This window comes from Plecotus auritus (genome assembly GCF_963455305.1).
Source record: "Plecotus auritus genome assembly, chromosome: 2".
NCBI classification, from domain to species: domain Eukaryota; kingdom Metazoa; phylum Chordata; class Mammalia; order Chiroptera; family Vespertilionidae; genus Plecotus; species Plecotus auritus.
In genome coordinates, this window is record NC_137771.1 from 223656447 (window position 1) to 223677095 (window position 20649).

Genomic DNA, 20649 nt, shown 5'->3' on the forward strand with positions numbered 1-20649 from the left:
GGGTAAAAGAAGCAATGTGACTTCTGAATATATTTTGTATATTCCTTTCATATCATTTTACTCTGATAACAAACGGAACACTATTCTCTACTTTATATATATATATGTTTTTAAATGATGCTACGAGAGGTGGATGATAGGGATCCGTGTCTAAGCAGAGCTTTTAGAATGGGAACTGAAGCACGTGGCCTGGCAGTTGGCTTTTTCGTGAGTCCCCTCCTCTTTCCTCTGTATCTGCTGACCGAGGAGGACCTGCCGGCCGGGGAACACGCTCCCCGCGGGAGGGAGGAGTGTGTGCACAGAGTGGGTCTGGCAGGCAGAATCACCTGGGGATAATTTTGAACGAGGGCTTTGACTGCTGCAGTCATATTCCTGGTTCATGATAAATGAGTTTGAAACAATATGAACCCCAATATGAATAAACATGCAAATATGAATTCTCATTAGTATAGTAATTCATGAGCAGATGTGATTCTTTGGTGTAATTGATGCTCTTTCAAAAGACAAGGCATGCCCTTGCTGGTTTGGCTCAGTAGATAGAGCGTCCGCCTGGGGACCAAAGGGTCCCGGGTTCGATTCTGGTCAAGGGCACATGCCTTAGTTGCAGGCTCCTCCCCGACCCTGGCCCTGGTCGGGGTGCGTGCAGGAGGCAACCAGTCGATGTGTTTCTCTCACCTCGATCTTTCTCTCTGTCTTTCCCTCTCTCTTCCACTCTCTCTAAAAGTCAATGGGAAAAATACCCTCAGGTGAGGATAGAATAGATAGATAGATAGATAGATAGATAGATAGATAGATAGATACCAGGCGCCCACTGGCCTTCTCCCTCGCACCACTCCCTCCTCCTCACGCTTGCTCCGGAAAAGCCCTCCCCGGGCCACAGCCTTCCCCCACCCCCAGGACCACAGCCCACTTTCTCTGTGGGTGGAGACCCCCAGGCCCCTTCAAAGAGAAGAGAAAACAAATCACAGAGGCCCCAGGAGGTCAAGGCACTTAGTCAAGTTCTCATAACTAGCTCCTGCAGGGCCTGGGGAAGTTCTCATAACTACACCCCCTTAGATGTAGTTTCCCTGAGTGTGTGTGCACACGCATGTATGAGCATCTGTGTGCATGTGCGTATGTACAGGTGGGTGCACGTGTATGTAATCTTTGGAACAATGTAGAAGTCTCTAAATCTGAAAAGAACTTATGAGCTCTCTACTTAACACTTTTTTTTCATTAACGTCTGGGTTCTTTATCCTAATCCAACTGACCCACATTAAACATGTTCAGGAAAATGAACGTTATGAATGAACTAGTGGCCCGGGGCATGAAATTCATGCATGGGGGGGGGGTTCCCTCAGCCCAGCCTGCATCCTTTCCAATTGGGGACCCCTTGGGGGATATCCTACGGCCGGTTTAGGCCCGATCCCACAGGAATCAGGCCTAAACAGGCAGTCGGACATCCCTCTCACAATCTGGGACTGCTGGCTCCTAACTGCTCACCTGCCTGCCTGCCTGATTGCCCCTAACTCCTCTGCCTGCCTGCCTGATTGCCCCTAACCTCTCTGCCTGCCTGCCTGATCACCCCTAAGTGCCTTTGCATGCCTGCCTGATTGCCCCCAACTTCTCTCCCCTGCCAACCTGATCCCCCTAACTGCCCTCCCCTGCTGGCCTGATCCCCCTAACTGCTCTCCCCTGCTGGCCTGATTGCCCCTAACCACCTCTGCCTCGGCCCTGCCACCATGGCTTTGTCCAAAAGGACATCTGGAAGGTTTCCCGGTCTAATTAGCATATTACTCTTTTATTAGTATAGATAATATGATAGGAAGAGACCTGGTGGTCCCTCAGGATGGACCCTACCTTCAGAGGGGAGCGTCTTTAACCCTTGTGGGTCGAACAGTTGTTGACTATTTGAATGCAGAATGCTGCTCCCATGAGCAAACAGTTTTCTCCTTTCCACAAGCATCTGTTGAGGCTTCCAAACTGTGGCCCCCCCCAAATCTGCATCTCTCTGGCCTCCCCAGAAGACACTGGGATAAATGTGTCTTGGGGGGACTGCCTTTCTTGCCCTGCTTTCTCCCCCCAGCAAAGCATACTGCCCCCAGAACTCATCCACAATCTGTTCAAGGGGCCGACAGGCCTTTAGCTCATGTTCGGGTCCAAGGCTGTGTCTGTGCCCCAACACCCCTCATGTGCCCGTTTCTGCATTCCCCTTCCACTCTCGCCACACACAGGGCTCCCGGCGTGTGCGTGACAAGCCTCATTCTCCCCCACGCGTTACTTTACATTCAGCGTTTCTCCACATCAACCCTGCCTTTTGGTGACCACCAGAAGCACATTGCACAGGCATCATAACTACACATAGGTGGTCTTAACCTCTGAACTGCTGTGCACTATTCTAGAAGGATGGAGAAAAGAAAGACAAGGATCGGGAAGAGGAAGCCAGACCGAAAGCCCATTTAATCCGGCCGATGTGACAGTCCCACAGAGTGCTCATGGCCGAGTGGCTGGGATTGTGGACTGTGGCAGCAGGCCAGGCCCTGTGGTTCCACAGCCCGTGCTCCCGGCTGCTGTGCCAGGCTCCGTGACCTTACGCAAGGTTTTGGTCCTCTCTCTGCCTCAGTTTTTCTCCCATAATATGTAGAAATAATAGAATCCGTGTAATGGCTGAGTTAGCATGTGTCCCTAGAAGAGTGCTGGCTCCTAGGGAAGCGCGCGCGGCACGTCAGTTATCTGTACTGAGGCAAGAAAGAGCAGGAGGAACAAACGGCAGCCTTATCGCTTTCTAAATGGATGCAAAGTTGGCCTTCGTTCTAGCCAGCCACCCAAGAAGGCACCCCGGACCTCCGCTCGCACCGTTCTCACGGGCACACAGGGTTGCAGACGGTCCCAGAGGGTCCACGAATGGCCACTTTCCCCAGGGGCAAGTCGTGCCTCGAGCCTCTCTCTCCTGCGCTGGCTCCTCCGTAGGTGGCTCATTTCAAAACCTGAACACCCCTGGAGGTATTAACACATCACTGAAGTTTTCTCAAATTGCCACGTATCATATGCCTGAGAGCAGAAAGCATAGCGTCCCACCTTTGAATATTATTAGCTGATGCCACTCCAGAAAAGGAAGCGTTTTTAGCTTAGACCTACCTTCTGATATCTCAGCGTGTCACTTCTGCAGGGATGCTGGGAGGGTTCGCTCCAGGTGACAGGAGTTGGCTGGGCCACCTCCTCTCAGCTCAGAGATAGGGAAGAACTTAGGTGCTTCAAGACACGTGAATTTGGCCTTAGCCGGTTTGGCTCAGTGGATAGAGCATCGGCCTGTGGACTGAAGAGTCCTGGGTTCGATTCCGGTCAAGGCCACATACCTCAATTGCGGCCCTGCCCCAAGAGGGGCACACGTGGGAGGCAACCAGTCAATGTGGATGTTTCTCTCTGCCTCTTCCCCTCCCTTCCATTCTCTCTATAAATCAATGGGAAAATATCCTCGGGTGAAGATTAACAAAACAGCAACAAAAGGTACATGTGTTTTTGTCTCAGAGTAGGTTTTAAAAACAAAAACAAAACGAGTTCCAGAGCTTTGTATTTTGAAATGATGCTCTGTTTACCATCATGACGGTATGACTGCGGACACGTATGTCCGAACTCACTGAAATGTACACATTAAATATGTGCATTTTTTTAAATTAATTGCAATTGCCATACAGTATTACCTGAGTCTCAGGTGTACAGCTTAGTGGTTAGACATTCATACACCTTTTGAGGTGATGAGCATGACAAGCCCAGTGACCATCTGTCACGTGCATGGTTATTGCACAGAAACTTCTACGAGCAGTCGGAAATGTATCCACAGAGGAGCGATATGGCCCTCGGCTTCCTGGGTCGGTGTGGGGTCCATGCGTGAGAGCCGCTGCCCGAGGACTTTGTGGGAGAGGCCACGTGGGGCTGGCCTGGGTGTTAACACTTAACCTGGGGTGAATTGCTATTTTTTCAGATCCATGTCCCTGGCAGTGTGGTCCGAGTGAGCTTTTCCACATGGAAGGGCTGTGCGCAGTCCCTTTGGGTGACGTCAGGGTGTGACACACGGAGGCGCATGGCTGGCACTGGGCATCACGCACCGCGCCGGGAGGGCGCATGCCCACACCATGGTAACAGACGGTGTTTTCTTGTCCTCCAGAGCTGGGCGAGATCAAGAACGTCACCACCACGCAGCCTGCGCTGGAGCTGGATGGGCTGGAGAAATACACCAACTACAGCATCCAGGTGCTGGCCTTCACCCGCGCCGGCGACGGCGTCAGGAGCGAGCAGATCTTCACCCGCACCAAAGAGGATGGTGAGACGTCGGCGGTGTGGGTGGACCACTCAGTTTTGGGTTTCTTTTGTTGTTGTTGTTTAATATATTTTTTATTGATTTCAGAGAGGGAGAGAGAGAATCATTGATTGACTGCCTCCTGCACACCCCCCACTGGGGATCGAGCCCGCAACCCGAGCATGTGCCCCAACTGGGAATCGAACCGTGACCTCCTGGTTCATAGGTTGACACTCAACCACTGAGCCACACCAGCCAGGAAGCTCACTTCTGTCTGAAAGGCCAGGAGACATAGGAGGATCCTGCCAAGTGGCAGCGTTCCCAGCCTGAGCTGTTGTTGGGAAAGCAGGGTCACTGGGCACACCTGAATTCCCAGCCCAGCCTTTGGCTGCCCTCCCCAAATCTGCCAGCAGGATTCAGACCATCTGCTTCCTATTGTCTTTGTTGATTTATCCATTGTCTCTCTCTTCCCCTATAATTTCTTTTTGGCCACGTATTATTTTAAGCAAAAATGCCTTTTATTCCCAGAGCTGTAAGGGTTGCTGTACCTGTTTTGTGTGCCATTAGAATAATTTTAGGGTCTCTTCAGCCATTAAGTGTAAGCTCTGATCATTGCCATCCTTCCACTTGAAAGTTACGTCATGGTCTAAGACCTATTATTCTGTGCCAGCTTCAGAATCACTTTAGAATAAGCCCTTAATTTGAGAGCTTCATGCTAATTTTTTAAGTTTCTTGCAAGAATTCATGATGGTTTAGTAAAACTTTAAATCACAGTGCATTTTGTTTCAGACCATTAATTCTTGCCATTTCACCGCATTTGGACTTGGTTATGTGACTATTATCCAAAGCTACAAACACTACATGACAAACAGTTCTTTGTATCCTAAGGAAAACTCTGAGAGGCCTGGTTCAAGCCAGTTTGAAGAACAGTTCAAGTTCTAATAAGTGTTCTAGGAAGAAGAGTAATCTCCACCTTCACAAAGGAAGGAGCAACTGATGTCAAATTGATCCCCATGTGGCACCATCCAAATCAGAGCCCAGAGTTACAACAGAGAAAGGGTTGAGATGAGCTCAGGATGCCTGAGCTCTGTGCTAGTTTGGCTCTGTGACTTGTCTGTCTTCTTTCCAGGGCTCTGTTCCCCAGGCTGGGTGGGGTGGGGTGGGAGCACTATCACCCATCGTCCAGGACCTGCCATGTGCTGGCAGGTTTGATGGCTGTGTAACCTGTTCACCACATAGAACATCTAACATGCTCTTGCTTCAGCCCATATCCGTCCTGTGGCATCAAAGCCAGGGACTCTTCCACCTCACTCTGCTCTGAACTCAGAAAATCCGGCCCTGCTCCCCCAAGCAGTCCCATCCCTCCACCTCACGCATTATTCTTACTGTCTCTCTAACCTTCCTATACCACAGGGCCCGCACACAAGTTAAGCCTTAGTAGCTTTCACTTTTCTAGAACACATGAGTATTCCTTTCCAGGAATATGCAGGTGTCAGCCAGTTCTGCTCAAAGGAATCAGATTATTTAGAGAAATCTCAGGTCAAAATGCACTGCCACGAGGAAGTCTCACATTAACAGAGATCTACAAAGAGTGAAGACAGCTCTCGTTTAATTTTTAATAAAAGGTAACAGATGGAGAGCCATGTCTAGATGCTGCCCGTGGGACTCTGGGCACCTTATCTAACCTTCTCTGACTGTCTTCATGTGCAAAATTTCCATAACGATCAGACAGAATTAAATATAAAAAGTGGAGAGATGTATGCAAACACCTAGTTTGACACGTGGTGGGATGGTCCTTGACACTAGATATTTGATTATTTGATCTCAGCTCCTTCAGAGCAGGGGCGGAGCACTCTTTTGCATTGCTAAGCAATAACATGAATGTCACTGGAATTATTATTGAAAGAGCAAGTGCATCAGCAACAGGAATCTTGACACCTGCAATTTTCAGGAGAATGTACAAAAATCGAATAAGAAGGGAAGGCTCTCCCAACTCCTCATTGACTGGTGGTCATTTCGGATCAATTTTTAATTAATCCTCCCGTTTTATAAATCATGGCGCTCTGTCTCAAAACTTGACCCGGAGACCCAAAGTCTAGTTTGTCAATCAGGAATTCTCTGCTTTCGCATCCGGTGCTGATGGTGCGTGGAGATGTGATTGATTGTGGAGGGCCCTGCCTCGGGTATACCAGTTTCCCCAGGGATGGGGCCATGTGCGCTAGTGCGTGGGACAAGCAGTGATGCAGAACTGAATGTCAGTGTTTACTCGGGATAAACCATCAGCAGCCTTAAAGAGGAAGCAGAGCAGAGATTAGGTGGAAGGAGAGAAAAACTAGTGTAATAATGAAATGATCTCCCAGATTCACATGGAAAGCTCACTGGCTCAGAAACAGTAAAGAATTGTGCCAGGCACCCTTCAAGGCTCCGTATCTAATGTAAATCGACGTGTGGGCAGTTTCCAGAACTGAATGCAATTTTGAGTCTGATTGAAAGAAGAAATAAAGCGAATTATGCTTCAGAAAATTAAGAATATAGATCCTGTTTATTACTCTACTATGGGGTCTTATAGTTTTGAAGTTTGGAATGCATTGTCAGCTTCAATTAAATTATGTAAAGATGTAGATAAAATTCCAGTAAAATAATAATATTCAATATTTTTGAACCTCTTCCCCAGTAAAGCACGTGCCCCTGCCTGGGCCTGATCACCAAGACCAGAACAGTGATCGTGGCAAACACAAGGCTGAAGGAAGTGTCTGTACAGCCCTCACTCAGACTCCCGTCAGACTTCAGACCAAGGCGATAGTTTTTCAGAACCACAACTTTGATGCCTGACATTATGATATATTAGTAGAGGCCTTAGCTGTCTAGATGCATGTTCTATGTTCTATAACAGCTTACCACAAACTTGGCTCCTTAAAACACACACCACCCATTTCCATGGGTCAGGGTGTGGCTCTGGTCCTCTGCCCAGAGGCTGTGTTCTCACCTGAGATAGCCTCTGCCCCCCAAAAAACCCTGCTCCCAAGTTCACTGGTTGTTGGCAGGATCAGCCTTATGGTTTTAGGGCTGTGATCATCTGAGCTCCCAGAGGCCTCCTGCCATTGCCTGTCCCGTGACCCCTCCATGGCAGGATACCCTTATAGGCTCCAAGACCAGACAGAAAGAACACCAAACCCTAGATGATCATGTAACAAGGTCCTGGGGAGGGAGGAGAGGCCACTTCCAGAGACTAAAACTACACGGAGCCAGGAGGGGCCCACCCACCGACCAGGCACGTCCAGAGGAGGTCTGAAGAACCCCCACCCGCACATGGTCGAGCGGGACGGAGGAGCAGCAGGAAGGGAATTTAGATTCTGGCTTTTGCAGACAGGAGGTGGCCATGTCATTCCCTGAGTGGGGGCCAGGAGGAGGTCAGGCTTGGGAGAGGAGGTGGTGAGCCCTGCAGGGGACCCGGCAGGTCTAAGGTGATGAGAGTGGAGGTGTTGTGGCAACGGGATTGGGAGCGATCCCATCAGCAGCGCAGGAGGGAGGGCCAGGCAACTGGGAGAACAAGGAAGAATAGTTTCCCGCAGCTGCTGCTTCCCTTCTGCCCATCATATCCCAGTCAGACATTCACTCAACAGTGGGCACCAACTCACCAAAAATGCCAATGCTTGCCTATGCCTTTGTAAGAAAAAGCACTTTACCAAACTGTCATCTGACAATAAGGAATGTCTTAAGAAAATATGTCCTAGACCAGTGGTCGGCAAACTCATGAGTCAACAGAGCCAAATATCAACAGTACAACGATGGAAATTTCTTTTGAGAGCCTAATTTTTTAAACTTAAACTTCTTCTAATGCTACTTCTTGAAAATAGACTTGCAAAAAAAAAAAAAAATAGACTCGCCCAGGCCATGGTATTTTGTGGAAGAGCCACACTCAAGGGGCCAAAGAGCCGCATGTGGCTCGCAAGCCGCGGTTTGCCGACCACGGTCCTAGACAGACTGCCGCCCACTGTCTGACTTAGCAGCATTCTTACTAAAGCAGAGTTCTTGGAGGTCATGCCCAAGGTCAGGGCTTAGGGGGCCTCAAGGAGAGAACCTTTGTCAGCTCCATGGCTGCTGTAACCAACTGTCACCGACCAGGGGCTGCAACAACAGAGATGCACTGTCTTGTTGTTCTGGTGGCCAGAAGTTCAAAGTCAAGGCCTGTCTCCTGCCAGCTTCTCCCTGTGTCTTCACATCCTCCCTCTGCTCCTGTCTGTGTCCACATTTGCCTTTTTCTAATAAGGACACCGGCCACATTGCATCAGGGTCACCCTAACAGCTGCATTTTAACTCGATCGCCCCTCTGAAGACCCCATCTCCCAATGAGGTCCTTTCTGACGTCCCGGGGCTAGAGCCGTTCACCTCGGATTTTGAGGGGACACAGTTCAGCTCCTTGGAAAGCTGAGAGGGGAGAGTGGTGGCCCCGCTGGCCGGGTGGGGTCCTGTCAGGCAGGTGGGCCTGGGCACAGGTGGGGGCCCCATTTCCGTGACTGAACGCGCGCTCTTGTGTCCAGTTCCAGGTCCTCCCGCGGGCGTCAAGGCGGCGGCGGCCTCGGCCTCCATGGTCTTTGTGTCCTGGCTGCCCCCGCTCAAGTTGAACGGCATCATCCGGAAGTACACCGTGTTCTGCTCGCACCCCTACCCCACAGTAAGTTGGTAAATAGCCAGGTGCCTAAGCGTCTCTGCCACAGCTGCCAGGGCTCCTTGGGGACAGGTCCGTCCCCTTGTCCCCAGCCTACTTGGGTCTTCCCGGTGGTTTTATTTTTCCTGTTGTCTCCACACACAAAGCAACATCCTCCCTTACGCCTCGCTTGAAAATACACGTCTAAATCATTGTAAGGGGCACAATTGTCTGGAATTATTGTTTATTGGGTGACTTCCCCCAGAACTGCCAGCCGGCTTATTAAAATCAAAACCCAGAGGCCTTCATTGTGCCTTAATTGAGAGTCAGTGGACACCACCTATTGATTTTGCTGTTGGACTCGTTGTTAAAAGCACTTCCCACATTTTCTCCTGTTCCTACCCTCCCTTCCTCCCGTGCCCCACCTCCTACCCTGACTTCCTCCCCTGCCCCATTCCTCCCCCACTAAGAAGCCAGCAGGCAAACCCTGTTGGCCTAGAGCAGGCGTCCTCAAACTACGGCCCACGGGCCACATGCGGCCCGAGGACATTGATCCGGCCCTCCGGGTGCCGCTGCCTGTCCTGCTTAGCAGCCGACTCGTCCCAGACCCGCAGTGCGCATAGGAATTTGTTCATAGTTTTTTTTTTAAACTATAGTCCGGCCCTCCAACGGTCTGAGGGACAGTGAACTGGCCCCCTGTTTAAAAAGTTTGAGGACCCCTGGCCTAGAGGGACTGCAATGAGGCTCTGGGACCCTCCCAGTTACAATAGTCAGCTTAGCTCATTGCAAAAGAGTGAAAAATTAGAGTACGGAATAGTTCCAAGTGTAGGATTTATTACTGCTAATATTATTACCATTGAAGAAACCCTATAGAGTTCAAGTGTTTCTTAAACCAGATATGAAAGGCAAATTTTAGAGAAAAGAAAAATGGTTCATCAACATTCATGATGCTTTCATGCAAGTTTTTATGACATTTTTTTGAGGTAGGTACCATTCCTAATCCATCTTTCTATCTCCCTGCTCCCCACGTGGATTTAGCATGCGTAGCCTTCCCATAAGTATTTGTGGGGTAGACACAAATTAATTTTAGTTTCATTCTGGTAAACATTGTAACATCAAATTTACCATTTTGCTATTTTAAGTGTATGGTTCAGTGGCATGACGCGCATTCACATTGCTGCAACCATCGCCCTCATCCATCTCTAGAACTTTCTGTCTTCCACAACTGAAACTCTGTCCCCATTAAACAAATTCCCCATCCCCCTCCCACCAACACACGGAATCCACCAGTCTAGTTCCCACCTATAGATTGGACTGTTCTAGGGACCTCCCATAAGGGCATCACACAGCGTGTGTCCTTTTGTGATGGCTTACTTTGCTCAACATAACATGTTCCAGATTCATCCACATGAAGCATGTGTCAGACGTCCTTCCTTTCCAACACTGAAGAGCAGTCCTGAACTAATTTATCTGTTGACCCTTTAATTAAAGTGGTATGTCCTCCCCAGTCTGTAGGGGCCCCCAAGGCCTGGTGGCCCTGGAGACAGTGGCCATGACCAACGGTGGGAGACAGGGTGAGCGTGGCAGCTCACTGAGATCTGGCTGTGCTGTAAATACCCAGTTGTATGTTCTGCCGTTTATATGTCAACAATGGCAGCAGTTGAAGTCGATGTAAATGTAATATGGTCAGAGTTGGGTTCCAGAACTTTCTTGGAGGTGCTTATATGGTTTCAAACATGCTGTGAATTCTTAGGGATGAGCCCTACCAGCAAAGCCCAGAGGTGCAAATCAGTGTAGACACCAAGATGAAATGCTGAGAGGCAATTCATGGAGACCCCTCTCCTTAGCCCCAAGAGAGACGATGTTATTGTCACCATTTCACCAGAGACAAAGTGCTTGCTAAGTGAGAATACCCATACTCCATGAGAATGTGAAGTGCTTCTTTAATTGCATTCATTCATTGCATCGTCTGTTGGCTGTAGGACTCACACTTGCTATTTTGGCTCCAACACGCTGGGAAGAAGCTATCAGGGCCCAGAGAACACCAGCATCTACCTCCCTCTGTCTCTGTCATCCCAATCTGGTCTTTATCTCTAACCTAGAAACTTCCACCTGGCTTATTTGAAATTAGTCCTGAGTGACTGAGGCTTAGATGAGCGACACAACCAAGCCCCCACGAATTCCAATCCCTAAAACAGGAAGTGTTGCCCTAGCCTGTTTGGCTCAGTGGATAGAGCGTCGGCCCACAGACTGAAGAGTCCTGGGTTCAATTCTGATCAAGGGCACGTACTTTAGTTGCAGGCTCCATCCTGGCCCTGGTCCTGGCCATGCCAGAGGCAACCCATCAATGTGGCTCTCTCACATTGATGTTTCTCTCTGTGTGTGTCTCTTCCCCTCCCTTCCACTCTCTCTAAAAAAAGGAAAAATGTCCTCAGGTGAGGATTAACAACAAAACTTTTTAAAAAAGGAAGAGGTACTATTTTGAAATCATGATCAAACAGTCTGTGGAATGGAATAGAAATTATTTGCCTGGGGATTTCCACTTCTCTCCAAGCCTGAGATTTGAACCCCGCCCCCCAGTACCCCCTGGACAAGACCCTTTCAAAGTGTGACAGTAATGAGGTCAACCCCACCAGACAGGTGGGCAATGAAACTGAATGTCTCACTTCCCTGACCTCTCACCGCCGCCAGCAGCGTGCCTCTGTGCCGCCTTTTGACCACATGAAAAACCCCTGCAGCTCGAGGGATGTGATCGCCCAAGTGCCCGTGGTCTCTGGGCAGCCTCCGTGGGGTGACATAAACCCAGGTCGGTTTCACTCCCTCGGGAGGCTCCTTGCTGTTCACCTACTTCCAGCATCGTTTAAGAGCACGGAGCCTATCTTTTGGATAGACTTTATTTTTAGAGCAGTTTTAGTTGACAGCAAAATTGAGTGGGAGGTGCAGAGTTCCCATACAAGGCCTACTTTTAAATTAAAAATACCATTTTAAGTAAAGATCAGGGAGAACTAAGACACTTCCCTTCAGTGGTGAACATGTGAAAATACCATCTGTTATTCTAGGGAGAGGTTAATGGAATAAACAAGAAATTATAAATTCCTAGAAATGATCCACCTCTCCCCCATCTTTAGTTTCTGTACATTAATTATAAGTCAGAGAACTGCATCTATCAGATTTCTGGAGGTTTGTCCGCGTCTGCCTATGTGTCCGATGACCACCAGAGGGCAGTCCTCGCTAGCGCTGTGTGTTTTCCCTGCTCCTCTATCTGAGATGCTTTCTCTTTGAAATGATTTGCTGATTGAATGTAGCACACGGGAGGGTAACTGGGGACACAGCGTGCCCTGTCAGTTCATCTTCTTTATAAGCATCCCGCAGCCGACCTCCTTGTGGATGTGAATTCTTTCTCAAGGTCCCCACTTCACCTCCCTTCATTATAAAAGGATGTTGTTACAAGACACAGGTTCTTCTCTCTCACGTGGAAAATACGTTTTGTAATCATGCATTTGTTCTGTGATGTTGTCTCAGTGCAGCTTAGCAAAAGATATTATAATTTGAAACTTTGTGTGTGGCCAGACAAGAGATTGTACATTCTTGCAGAGACTGGTTGTCTGGCAGTAGAACCAGGTAAACACTGATCTCACCATGAAGGGTGGACAAATGCAATGAGACATCCACCTCCCTGTTCAGAGATTTGAACAGAAAATCAGGGACTCATCCACACACGTTTTGGACCATGGCTATTAATTTGAACATGTAACAGTTTGAACGACCAATTCACACACTATGACAAGTAGTAGACATCCGAAGAAGTGAGCTAACCTTATTGGCTCCTGGGTAGACAGTAGCTAAGTTGATTTTCTCTCTAACACTCTCCCTACATAAAAACAGTCTGTGAAAAAAAAATATCCTGTGCACCGAAAGGTTGCTGGTTTGAGTCCTGGTCAGGGCACCTGCCCAGGTTTCAGGCTCTGTCCCTGGTAGGGAGCATGCAGGAGGCAGCTGATCCATGTTCCACTCTTAAATAGATGTTTCTCTCTCTCTCCCTCTCTGTTCCTCTCTCTCTTTTTAAAAATCAAATTTTAAAAGGTTTTGTTTTTGTTTTTAAATCAATGGCTAGAATTCATCACAGGACCTCACCAACCCCATAGGAACCAGGAAGTTCAACCCTAATCTGTCCCCAGAAGAAGAAAACCAGAATGCTTGGAGACTGCTCTAATCACAACCATGGGACTGTGATGATAAAGGATGGAGTGTTTTTCTTGAATTCCTATTTCTAGGGAGGGTAGAGGATACCAGAGATTGTCACCATTCTGTGTGATATGACAAAGCACACAGCAGTGCTATATGCACAGCACAAGAGCATAAGCAATAGGGTCAGAGAAGGTTTCCTGAGACTTATGTACAGCCCTGGCTTGTAGGAGGGGCAGAATTTTACCTGATGAAGGGTTTTATGACCAGAGGAAATAGCACCCTCAACGTGACACTGGATCATGCATGAGGGGTCTCTCTCTGCAACATCTAATTTTTTTCAATTACGGCTTACATTCAATATTATTTTGTACTAGAGGCCCGGTGCACGAAATTTGTGCAGAGCATGGGGTGTCCCTCAGCCCAGCCTGCACCCTCTCACAATTCAGGACCCCTCGGGGGATGTCCTATTGCCGCCCTGTGGGATCGGGCCTAAACTGGCAGTTGGACATCCCTCTCGCAATCTGGGACTGCTGGCTCCTAACTGCTCACCTGCCTGCCTCATTGCCCCTAACCACTCGCTGCCTGCCTGCCTGATCTTCCCTAACCTCTCTGCCTTGCCTGCCTGATCTCCCCTAACCACTCGCCTGCCTGCCTGATCACCCCTAACCACCTCTGCCTTGGCCCCCGCCACAGCGGCTTCATCTGGAAGGACTTCAGAATGACATCCGGAATGTCATTTGGCTGTCCGGTCTAATTAGCATATTACACTTTTATTAGCATATTACGCTTTTATTATTATAGATTAGCTTCGGGTACACAGCGTAGTGGTTAGACAATCCTTTTCAGTCCTCTCCCTCCTTTCACTCCCACCACCATTACCTTGGTTCGAGTCCTCACCGGGGACCCAAACTAAGTCAGGAGCCCAGCCCACCGTCCACAACGCTGTCAGCGTTACTCTTTCAAGTTCTCGATCTGATCACGTTGCTCCCTTGTGCACATTGCTTCACCTCCCCCTTTTCAGCTAAAAAAATGTTCAAAATATCCAAGATAACCTGTGCAGATTTCCTGCCCAGCCTCATATTCTACTAAGCTTCCCCATCCAATACCTGAGCCACACCATGTCTCGTGTGTGTGTGTCTGAGTGTGTGTCTGTGAAAGTATGTGTGTCTCTATAAGTGAGTGTGTAAGTGTGTGTGTGTCTGTATGTTTTGGGTGTTCCTTGCCTTTTCCCTTTCATTCTCCCACGTGAAAATGCTTATTCTGAAGGCTCAACTTAAGTCCTGTATAAATTATTGCACCATTTTTTAATCCGTGCCATACTTTAGTCACTATGTGATAAATACTTTACGCCTGTGGTTCCCAGTCTTGTTTTTTTAGTCACGAGGCACACACAGTAGGGAATAGATTTTATAGTCTGGAGCCAGTACACACACACAACAAAGCTCCGTAAACAAACCTTATCTTCCTGTACGTGATGCACTCTGATATTTTCTGTTCCACTGGATTTTTATTTTCTTTTGTGAGTGATTACCATGACCCACTAAATTGCTTCTGTGACCCACATTTTTTAAAACCACGGCTTCCCTTCGGTTAATCCTGATGATACTTGATGCAGGAGCAGTTGTTAGCATTGTTTGCACTGTAGTAGTGGGAGACAGCGCAGTCTGGCCAGAAGCATGCAGCTTAGCAAGACAAAGCCGGGGTCCGCCATCCACAGGATCCTGGGCTCAGAGGCCCGGCTCTTCACCCGACAGCCTCCCACCTCCCCGGGAAGCCGGCTCCCCTTCACCTCCGGGATTCTGGCACTGATGTTCAACCTTCCTTTGGCATGACCATATCTCTTACATTATTGTTAGACAGGGGCATAGTTGGACCCCTTTGGTGGCTTGTTTCTGAAGTGCAGAACCGCTCTCAGCCATCATGATGCCTTTGGAAAACCTGGTATTGTGCTGAGATAGTGGATGTTCAGCGAGTGTTGCATTGAACTAAAGTGTTTTGGTATGACTGTGAGTCATCCAATAGCGATTACGTTGTATAATGAAATTTCTACTTAATAAGATGGGAACGTGTGGTCATTGTCGGGATGCTTTCTCTTTCACAGGGAGTTAGTAAAAATGTCTGTGACACGGAAACCCTCCTTCCCTCGTTCTAAATGACCTCATGGTGGGTCTCTTTTTTCTGTCATGACAAAGCTAGAAGGGAGGGAGATGCCACCAGCTGGCCTACGGAAGCCGTCATGCCTCGTTTACTCATGTGCAAAACTAGTCACTTGCTCATCCGAGCTTTGTCGAGTCCCTCTGAGTGGCAGGCATGCGCTAGCTCTATGCCCTGGTGATCAGCGAGATCTCACCCCAGCACTGAGCATGTCCTCCTACCTCTGCGAATAAACCAGACACGTTTCAAGAGAAAGCTACTTCCGAGCATCCCAGACCTATGCCGACCAACTCTGGTTTATAAAACTCTTTGGAAGACTGTTCCTGAAGTTTCCTGGGAAATAACCTCAGTATTTCACGGCCAGTTCTGGTGGAAATGGTTCTAAATATTCTTTACATTTGTCATGGTGTAATTTACATCTATTTATTAGACTTGGGCTCCTTGAGGGAGTGGGGGAGATTGCTTGTCTTTTCTAACCCAGTCAGTCCTCTAGCAATGGTCTTCCTTCCCCCTTCAACTCATTCTCAGTGAACCGCGGCTCAATCTTCCTGTGGGCTCTGTACGCTCATTTTCCTTTTTATTGTTGTCGTGGTCATTCAGATTCACTGGGCATCCAGGGAAACTGGCCAGGGGCTATAATTGCTCAAAACGCAGGTGACATGTACTCTCAGGTGAAGAGAAATGCTGGCCTTTGAAATCCGGAGCCCAATTTTGTACTTTATGGAGCAAAAGAAAAGAGAAATGAGCCCTGAAATCTCATTTGAAGCCCAGTCTCACAAGACAGCCTGCCTGATTTTGCACATAAATTGCCAATAAGCCTCCTGGCTTTGTGATGGCACAGGCTCAGACCCGATGGCCGGTGTGTATCATCTGAACTGAACGTGCGCCTCCATTGCTTCTCCGGCCCGCGCCCCCCGCCCTGCTCTGAAGCCACAGATGAAATGCCCTGTGGGTCACCCCGCTTGGGAAGATTCCAGCTTTGAAAACACCTCTTTTTCGTTTCGCCTGAAACAGACATGTGGCGCTACTGAGGGAAACAAATTGGTTTCAAATATTTTCCTATTAAGACAATGAAAATACCTATTTTTTTCCCAATACTAACTATTATGCCTATATTCTTTTTATTTCCAAGAGTAGCCAGTCACATTAATTTCTTTATTCCATGGGAAAAGTTATATGATGATAAACTACGTCTTTTGGCAGAGTATATTGAATAGGCGATAGCAATCAAGTTAAATTAACAAAGCGTGTTTACAGATAGATCATGTGCACGGCAGAGAGAAGGACAACAGAGAAGGGACGAGGCAAGACTGTAGCAGACGGAGGGGATTTTGTGGAAAGAGCCAGGGAATACGAGGCTCCTGGAACGTCAGTCTGGCTAGTTGGACGATGCCCTTGACCTCAACCATAGCATGAGGGGACGAGTTTCTTTCCCTCTTTTTCTGGATATCAACTTTAACTCACTTGCAATTAATATAACAATAATTTTTATTTTGGAAGGCCAAAGGGTAACATACGTGATGTTTGGAAGGCTTTTTTAAATGTAGCCAATAGTCATATATAAAACAGCAACTACAGGGAGCTCAGTGAAGTACAGAGGAAACAACCCAAATTGCCTCGGATAAAACACATGTTTAATATACCGCTTTTTCTGTAAGTGCTGGACACCTGCCTATCCCTTTAGGAAGGTCTTTGTGCTATCCTATCTATTACCAGCTTTAAGAGATTAAAATAGTGAGATCCAATGAAAATAAATCCAATCAAAATGTATTATACACAAGAATTTTTAAAACAGAGCACATCTTAAACTGACCCAGCTAACTTCCTGTTCTTAATGTATTACATCTATTTATTAGACTTTGTCTCTAATCCAGACCGTGTCTCTGCCACTAAAAAGAAAGATTTCGTGTGTTTTGAAAGTGCCATTTCCCAGTGGTGAAAAGAGCTACCCATTTTGTTTATTCTGCTTTGGGGGAAGTTAAAAAAAAAAAAATCACTGCTGCGAACATTCTAGCTACAAAATCAGAGCATTCCAGTCTTGTGTGTGTGTGTTTTTTTTTTTAACTGCATGCTGATCATTTGATGTAGAACTTTTTAAAGCACCATAGTTCTTTGACAGAATTAGTTTTTTTTATTAAAACGTTAATTGCATTTTTAAGTGGAATTTTTTAATATCCATCAGACACACTGAATAATTTGATGTGAGCAGCCTGCTCGCTACCCCTTTTTTATTGCATTCAAATAATTTCTAGGTCATTATTAAAGTCACTGAATACAACAGACATTCCCTCCAGTTAACAGTCCGTGGGTCCGCACTCTGCAAGCCTCTGGCCCTGGGGGTGCGTGGAGGGAGGGTGAGGCAGGACCCCCTCAGGGAGCCTGGACTCTGTCCAGCAGGGCGGTGGGAGGAGCACGCAGGACCAAGCTCCAAAGTAGAACAAACATCAGGTCCTAACAGACACAAGCAAAGGGCAGACAGGGCACCTGATGGAGGGATTACTGGGGCCGCCGAGGCTTTACAAGTCCATCCGCTGTGCTCAGTAGTGTGAGGGATTAGAAATGAACGCAGCAATTATTGGGGAAACATCTAGGTTTACAGAAATTACTGAAGAGCCATTGAAGTCTCTCATGGTGGCTACTGTTATCTTATTTGTGGGAACCCCTTTCACGTCCCGCGTGGTTCAGGGTTCCGGTTCAGGGTTCGGGTTCTGGAGAAGGCTGCACACAAATGCAAAGAGACTTGGAAAAATATTAATTTGGGAATATTGGGGGCCAGGCGGGAGCCCAACTCTAGTGGAAGGACTACCCCTTGCTCTGGCCTTGCAATCCCTTTTATTGAGACTATGGATACGCCCATAACCTTTAGGCAGGAAATTCCAATAACAGAAATTTACATAGGAGAAACAGAGTTGGAGGCTGCTTCAGCTAACAATGTTTCAACTAAACAGTGAGTGATTAAAACATTTAAGGTTGTTGACCAGCCTTCCCAGTTTCCTGTCCACATCTTTCTATTAGTGGGACAATGATTGGTTTCTGGCACTTATTTTTCTGGTTTGGACACGAAAGGAGAAAGATTACACCAAAACCATGAGGCAGAATAACTCTGGAGTGAAGGCAGGTCCGGGAGACGTTGGTCCTAGGTTTTCATGGGGTGACACTGAAGCGCAAGGACCTTCCGGCCACCTTCCCATCCTTTTGAGGAGGACGCTGTGAGGTTTCTTAGAAATGCATGCCTCCACCCAGGCCTGAAGCGAAGGCCCAGAAAGGCCGGACACAAGTGCGAGCTGTCCTGCATGGGTATTGCTACGTTCACACCACTAGCTGCACTTTCCACCCCGGGTACCACGTCAGGGAGGCAAACGTGGCAGAAGGCTTATTAAGAAAAACTATACGTATTTTTTAAAAATCCAATTCATGAAGCTTCCCTTTATTTTCCTAGGCATTTTGCCCATAGTAATCCTGTCCTCAACTACGACAGGAATACTCCTGCAAAGGAAATTCCAATGGTTTTCTTTCCAGGTTTTAGCAGAAATGTGTCAGAGCCCTACCTTGCCTCGTTTTAATTAATCCTCCTTCTGCCAGCCACGATCATTTCCTGCTCCCTTGGGACGGGAACTTGCCTTAAAGTGTACACACTGGAGTTGAACTCAATAAATGCATATGCTTTCCAACTATGTATGAGCTTTGACTGTGACTAAGCCTGGCGCTAAGAGCTTTTGCATAAGTTTCCTTACCACCACCCAAGGCAGAGATCTGCAGGACAGACAGTGTATATGGCTGGACAGGTGTCCTGTGTCCCTGGCCGTCGGTCATCAGCCACGGGTGCCCACACTTGGGAACTGTTGGCATGATGCCGAACAGTGAAAACCATGAACTTGACATTTGTAAGCACAGTATGAGTCATAGCTCAGTAGGCAGACTATAGAAATATCTTATATTTTAAGTGAGTGTCTCAAACAGAATTCCACGGTCTTCCCTCAAGAACACTATGGGTTGATCCTGTCATGTGACTTCAGCTCTAGAGAAAAATCCGCTCAGCTTACTCCACAATCTCTGATGGACCAAGAAATAAATAACGCGGCTGCCACTGAGAACCGTGTCCACGGAGAGTGGTTAATTAATAAATGCGAGGTTAACTCCGGATGCTGATCGAATTAGCACGTTTAAATACTTTTTAGATGCGGAAGAACAGACTTTGTCTCAGGCGGCTAACAGGAATGTGCGATAGGCACAGGCTAATTGGCAACCCCAGTCCACAGATGCCCTATCTACTTCCTCGTGCCAGGCAGAGAGCCGAGTTAAAAATGAGCCATAGGGTAGAATTCCCCATCAAGAACCACAGCTACGCAAGTCATATGCCTGGCACCAAAGCATTCTTAATGTTGGATGCTTCTGGATTTCCATGGGTCATGAACTAACACTTAAGTCTTCCCTTAAAACAAGTGTTTAGCCCAATCTTATTTGATGCATTCTAGATTAACTCACAGTTTGGGCACAGTGAAATCTTCTAGAATGGCTAAGATCCCTGTCAACTCTAAAGATGATGAGCCTAGAAAGTTAAAGATCTCCTAGAAGAAAATTAAATATTTAGGCATTTAAATATTGAAAAAAGTGTTTCTCCCCTCCTCACACATGTCCCCTACCCTGTTTGATTCTCTAACCCCCAAGAAACGTCATCTATACCCTGCAATTCTCTATGTTGTGGACCCTGGAGAGTCAAGTTCTGCTTTGTTTCTCTCTACCCCTCCAAGCTCATTTAAGGCCTCACAGTCTTTGGTGTATCCGCCTAGCTGAAGTATCAGGAGAAATCTGGAAATAAAATCGCTCTCTTTTCATTGACCATTCCCAGTATTTGGAAAGGATTGTCACATATTGAAATGCATGTAGAAATTAGCAAGTCAATTTAAACACAATTAGATTGCTGTGTGGGGAAATTTGGTATCCAATACAAAGACAATTAATGAAATGTAAATATAATCCATGGTGTCATAGCTCGTACTAAAGTCCTGAGGAAACATTTCATAAGGAAGCTACCTGCCTCGTCCCTCTTTCACGGAACAAGCATTCTGGACTGAGCATTAAGGAGAAAGATTTAATCAGCAGATATGCTTTACTATCCGGAGTGAGTTTCCGATTAATTTTTTCCCCATTTAGCTCTTCTTCCTCTTAAATGTTGCCACCTCTTGAACTTGTCCACAATGGTTGAATTATGCACTATTTATCAATAAGTGATGCTGTTTGACATACGTACGAGGTCATTTGCAGTGCACACCTCCACTGGAGGCCTCTCGTGCCCAGGAGCATCCCTCTCTAGACAACCAGTCTTGCTCTCTCTGGCAGGATCCACGTGTAAGCACCCTTACCCCACCAAACTGGAAATGAC

The 20649-nt window shown here is 47.4% G+C and overlaps 1 protein-coding gene across 3 annotated transcripts in view; it reads left to right on the plus strand.

Annotated features, from left to right (window-relative positions):
• DSCAM (DS cell adhesion molecule) overlaps positions 1 to 20649 on the plus strand; it is a 469811-nt gene that overhangs the window by 385722 nt on the left and 63440 nt on the right. For 2 of the 3 annotated variants that reach the window (XM_080655259.1, XM_080655258.1), the window contains 2 exons: positions 4145 to 4300; positions 8818 to 8951. In XM_080655259.1, coding sequence (XP_080511385.1) covers positions 4145 to 4300; positions 8818 to 8951 — 290 coding nt within the window. The remainder of the gene's footprint in view (positions 1 to 4144; positions 4301 to 8817; positions 8952 to 20649) is intronic. The other variant, XM_080655257.1, reaches the window with a different exon arrangement.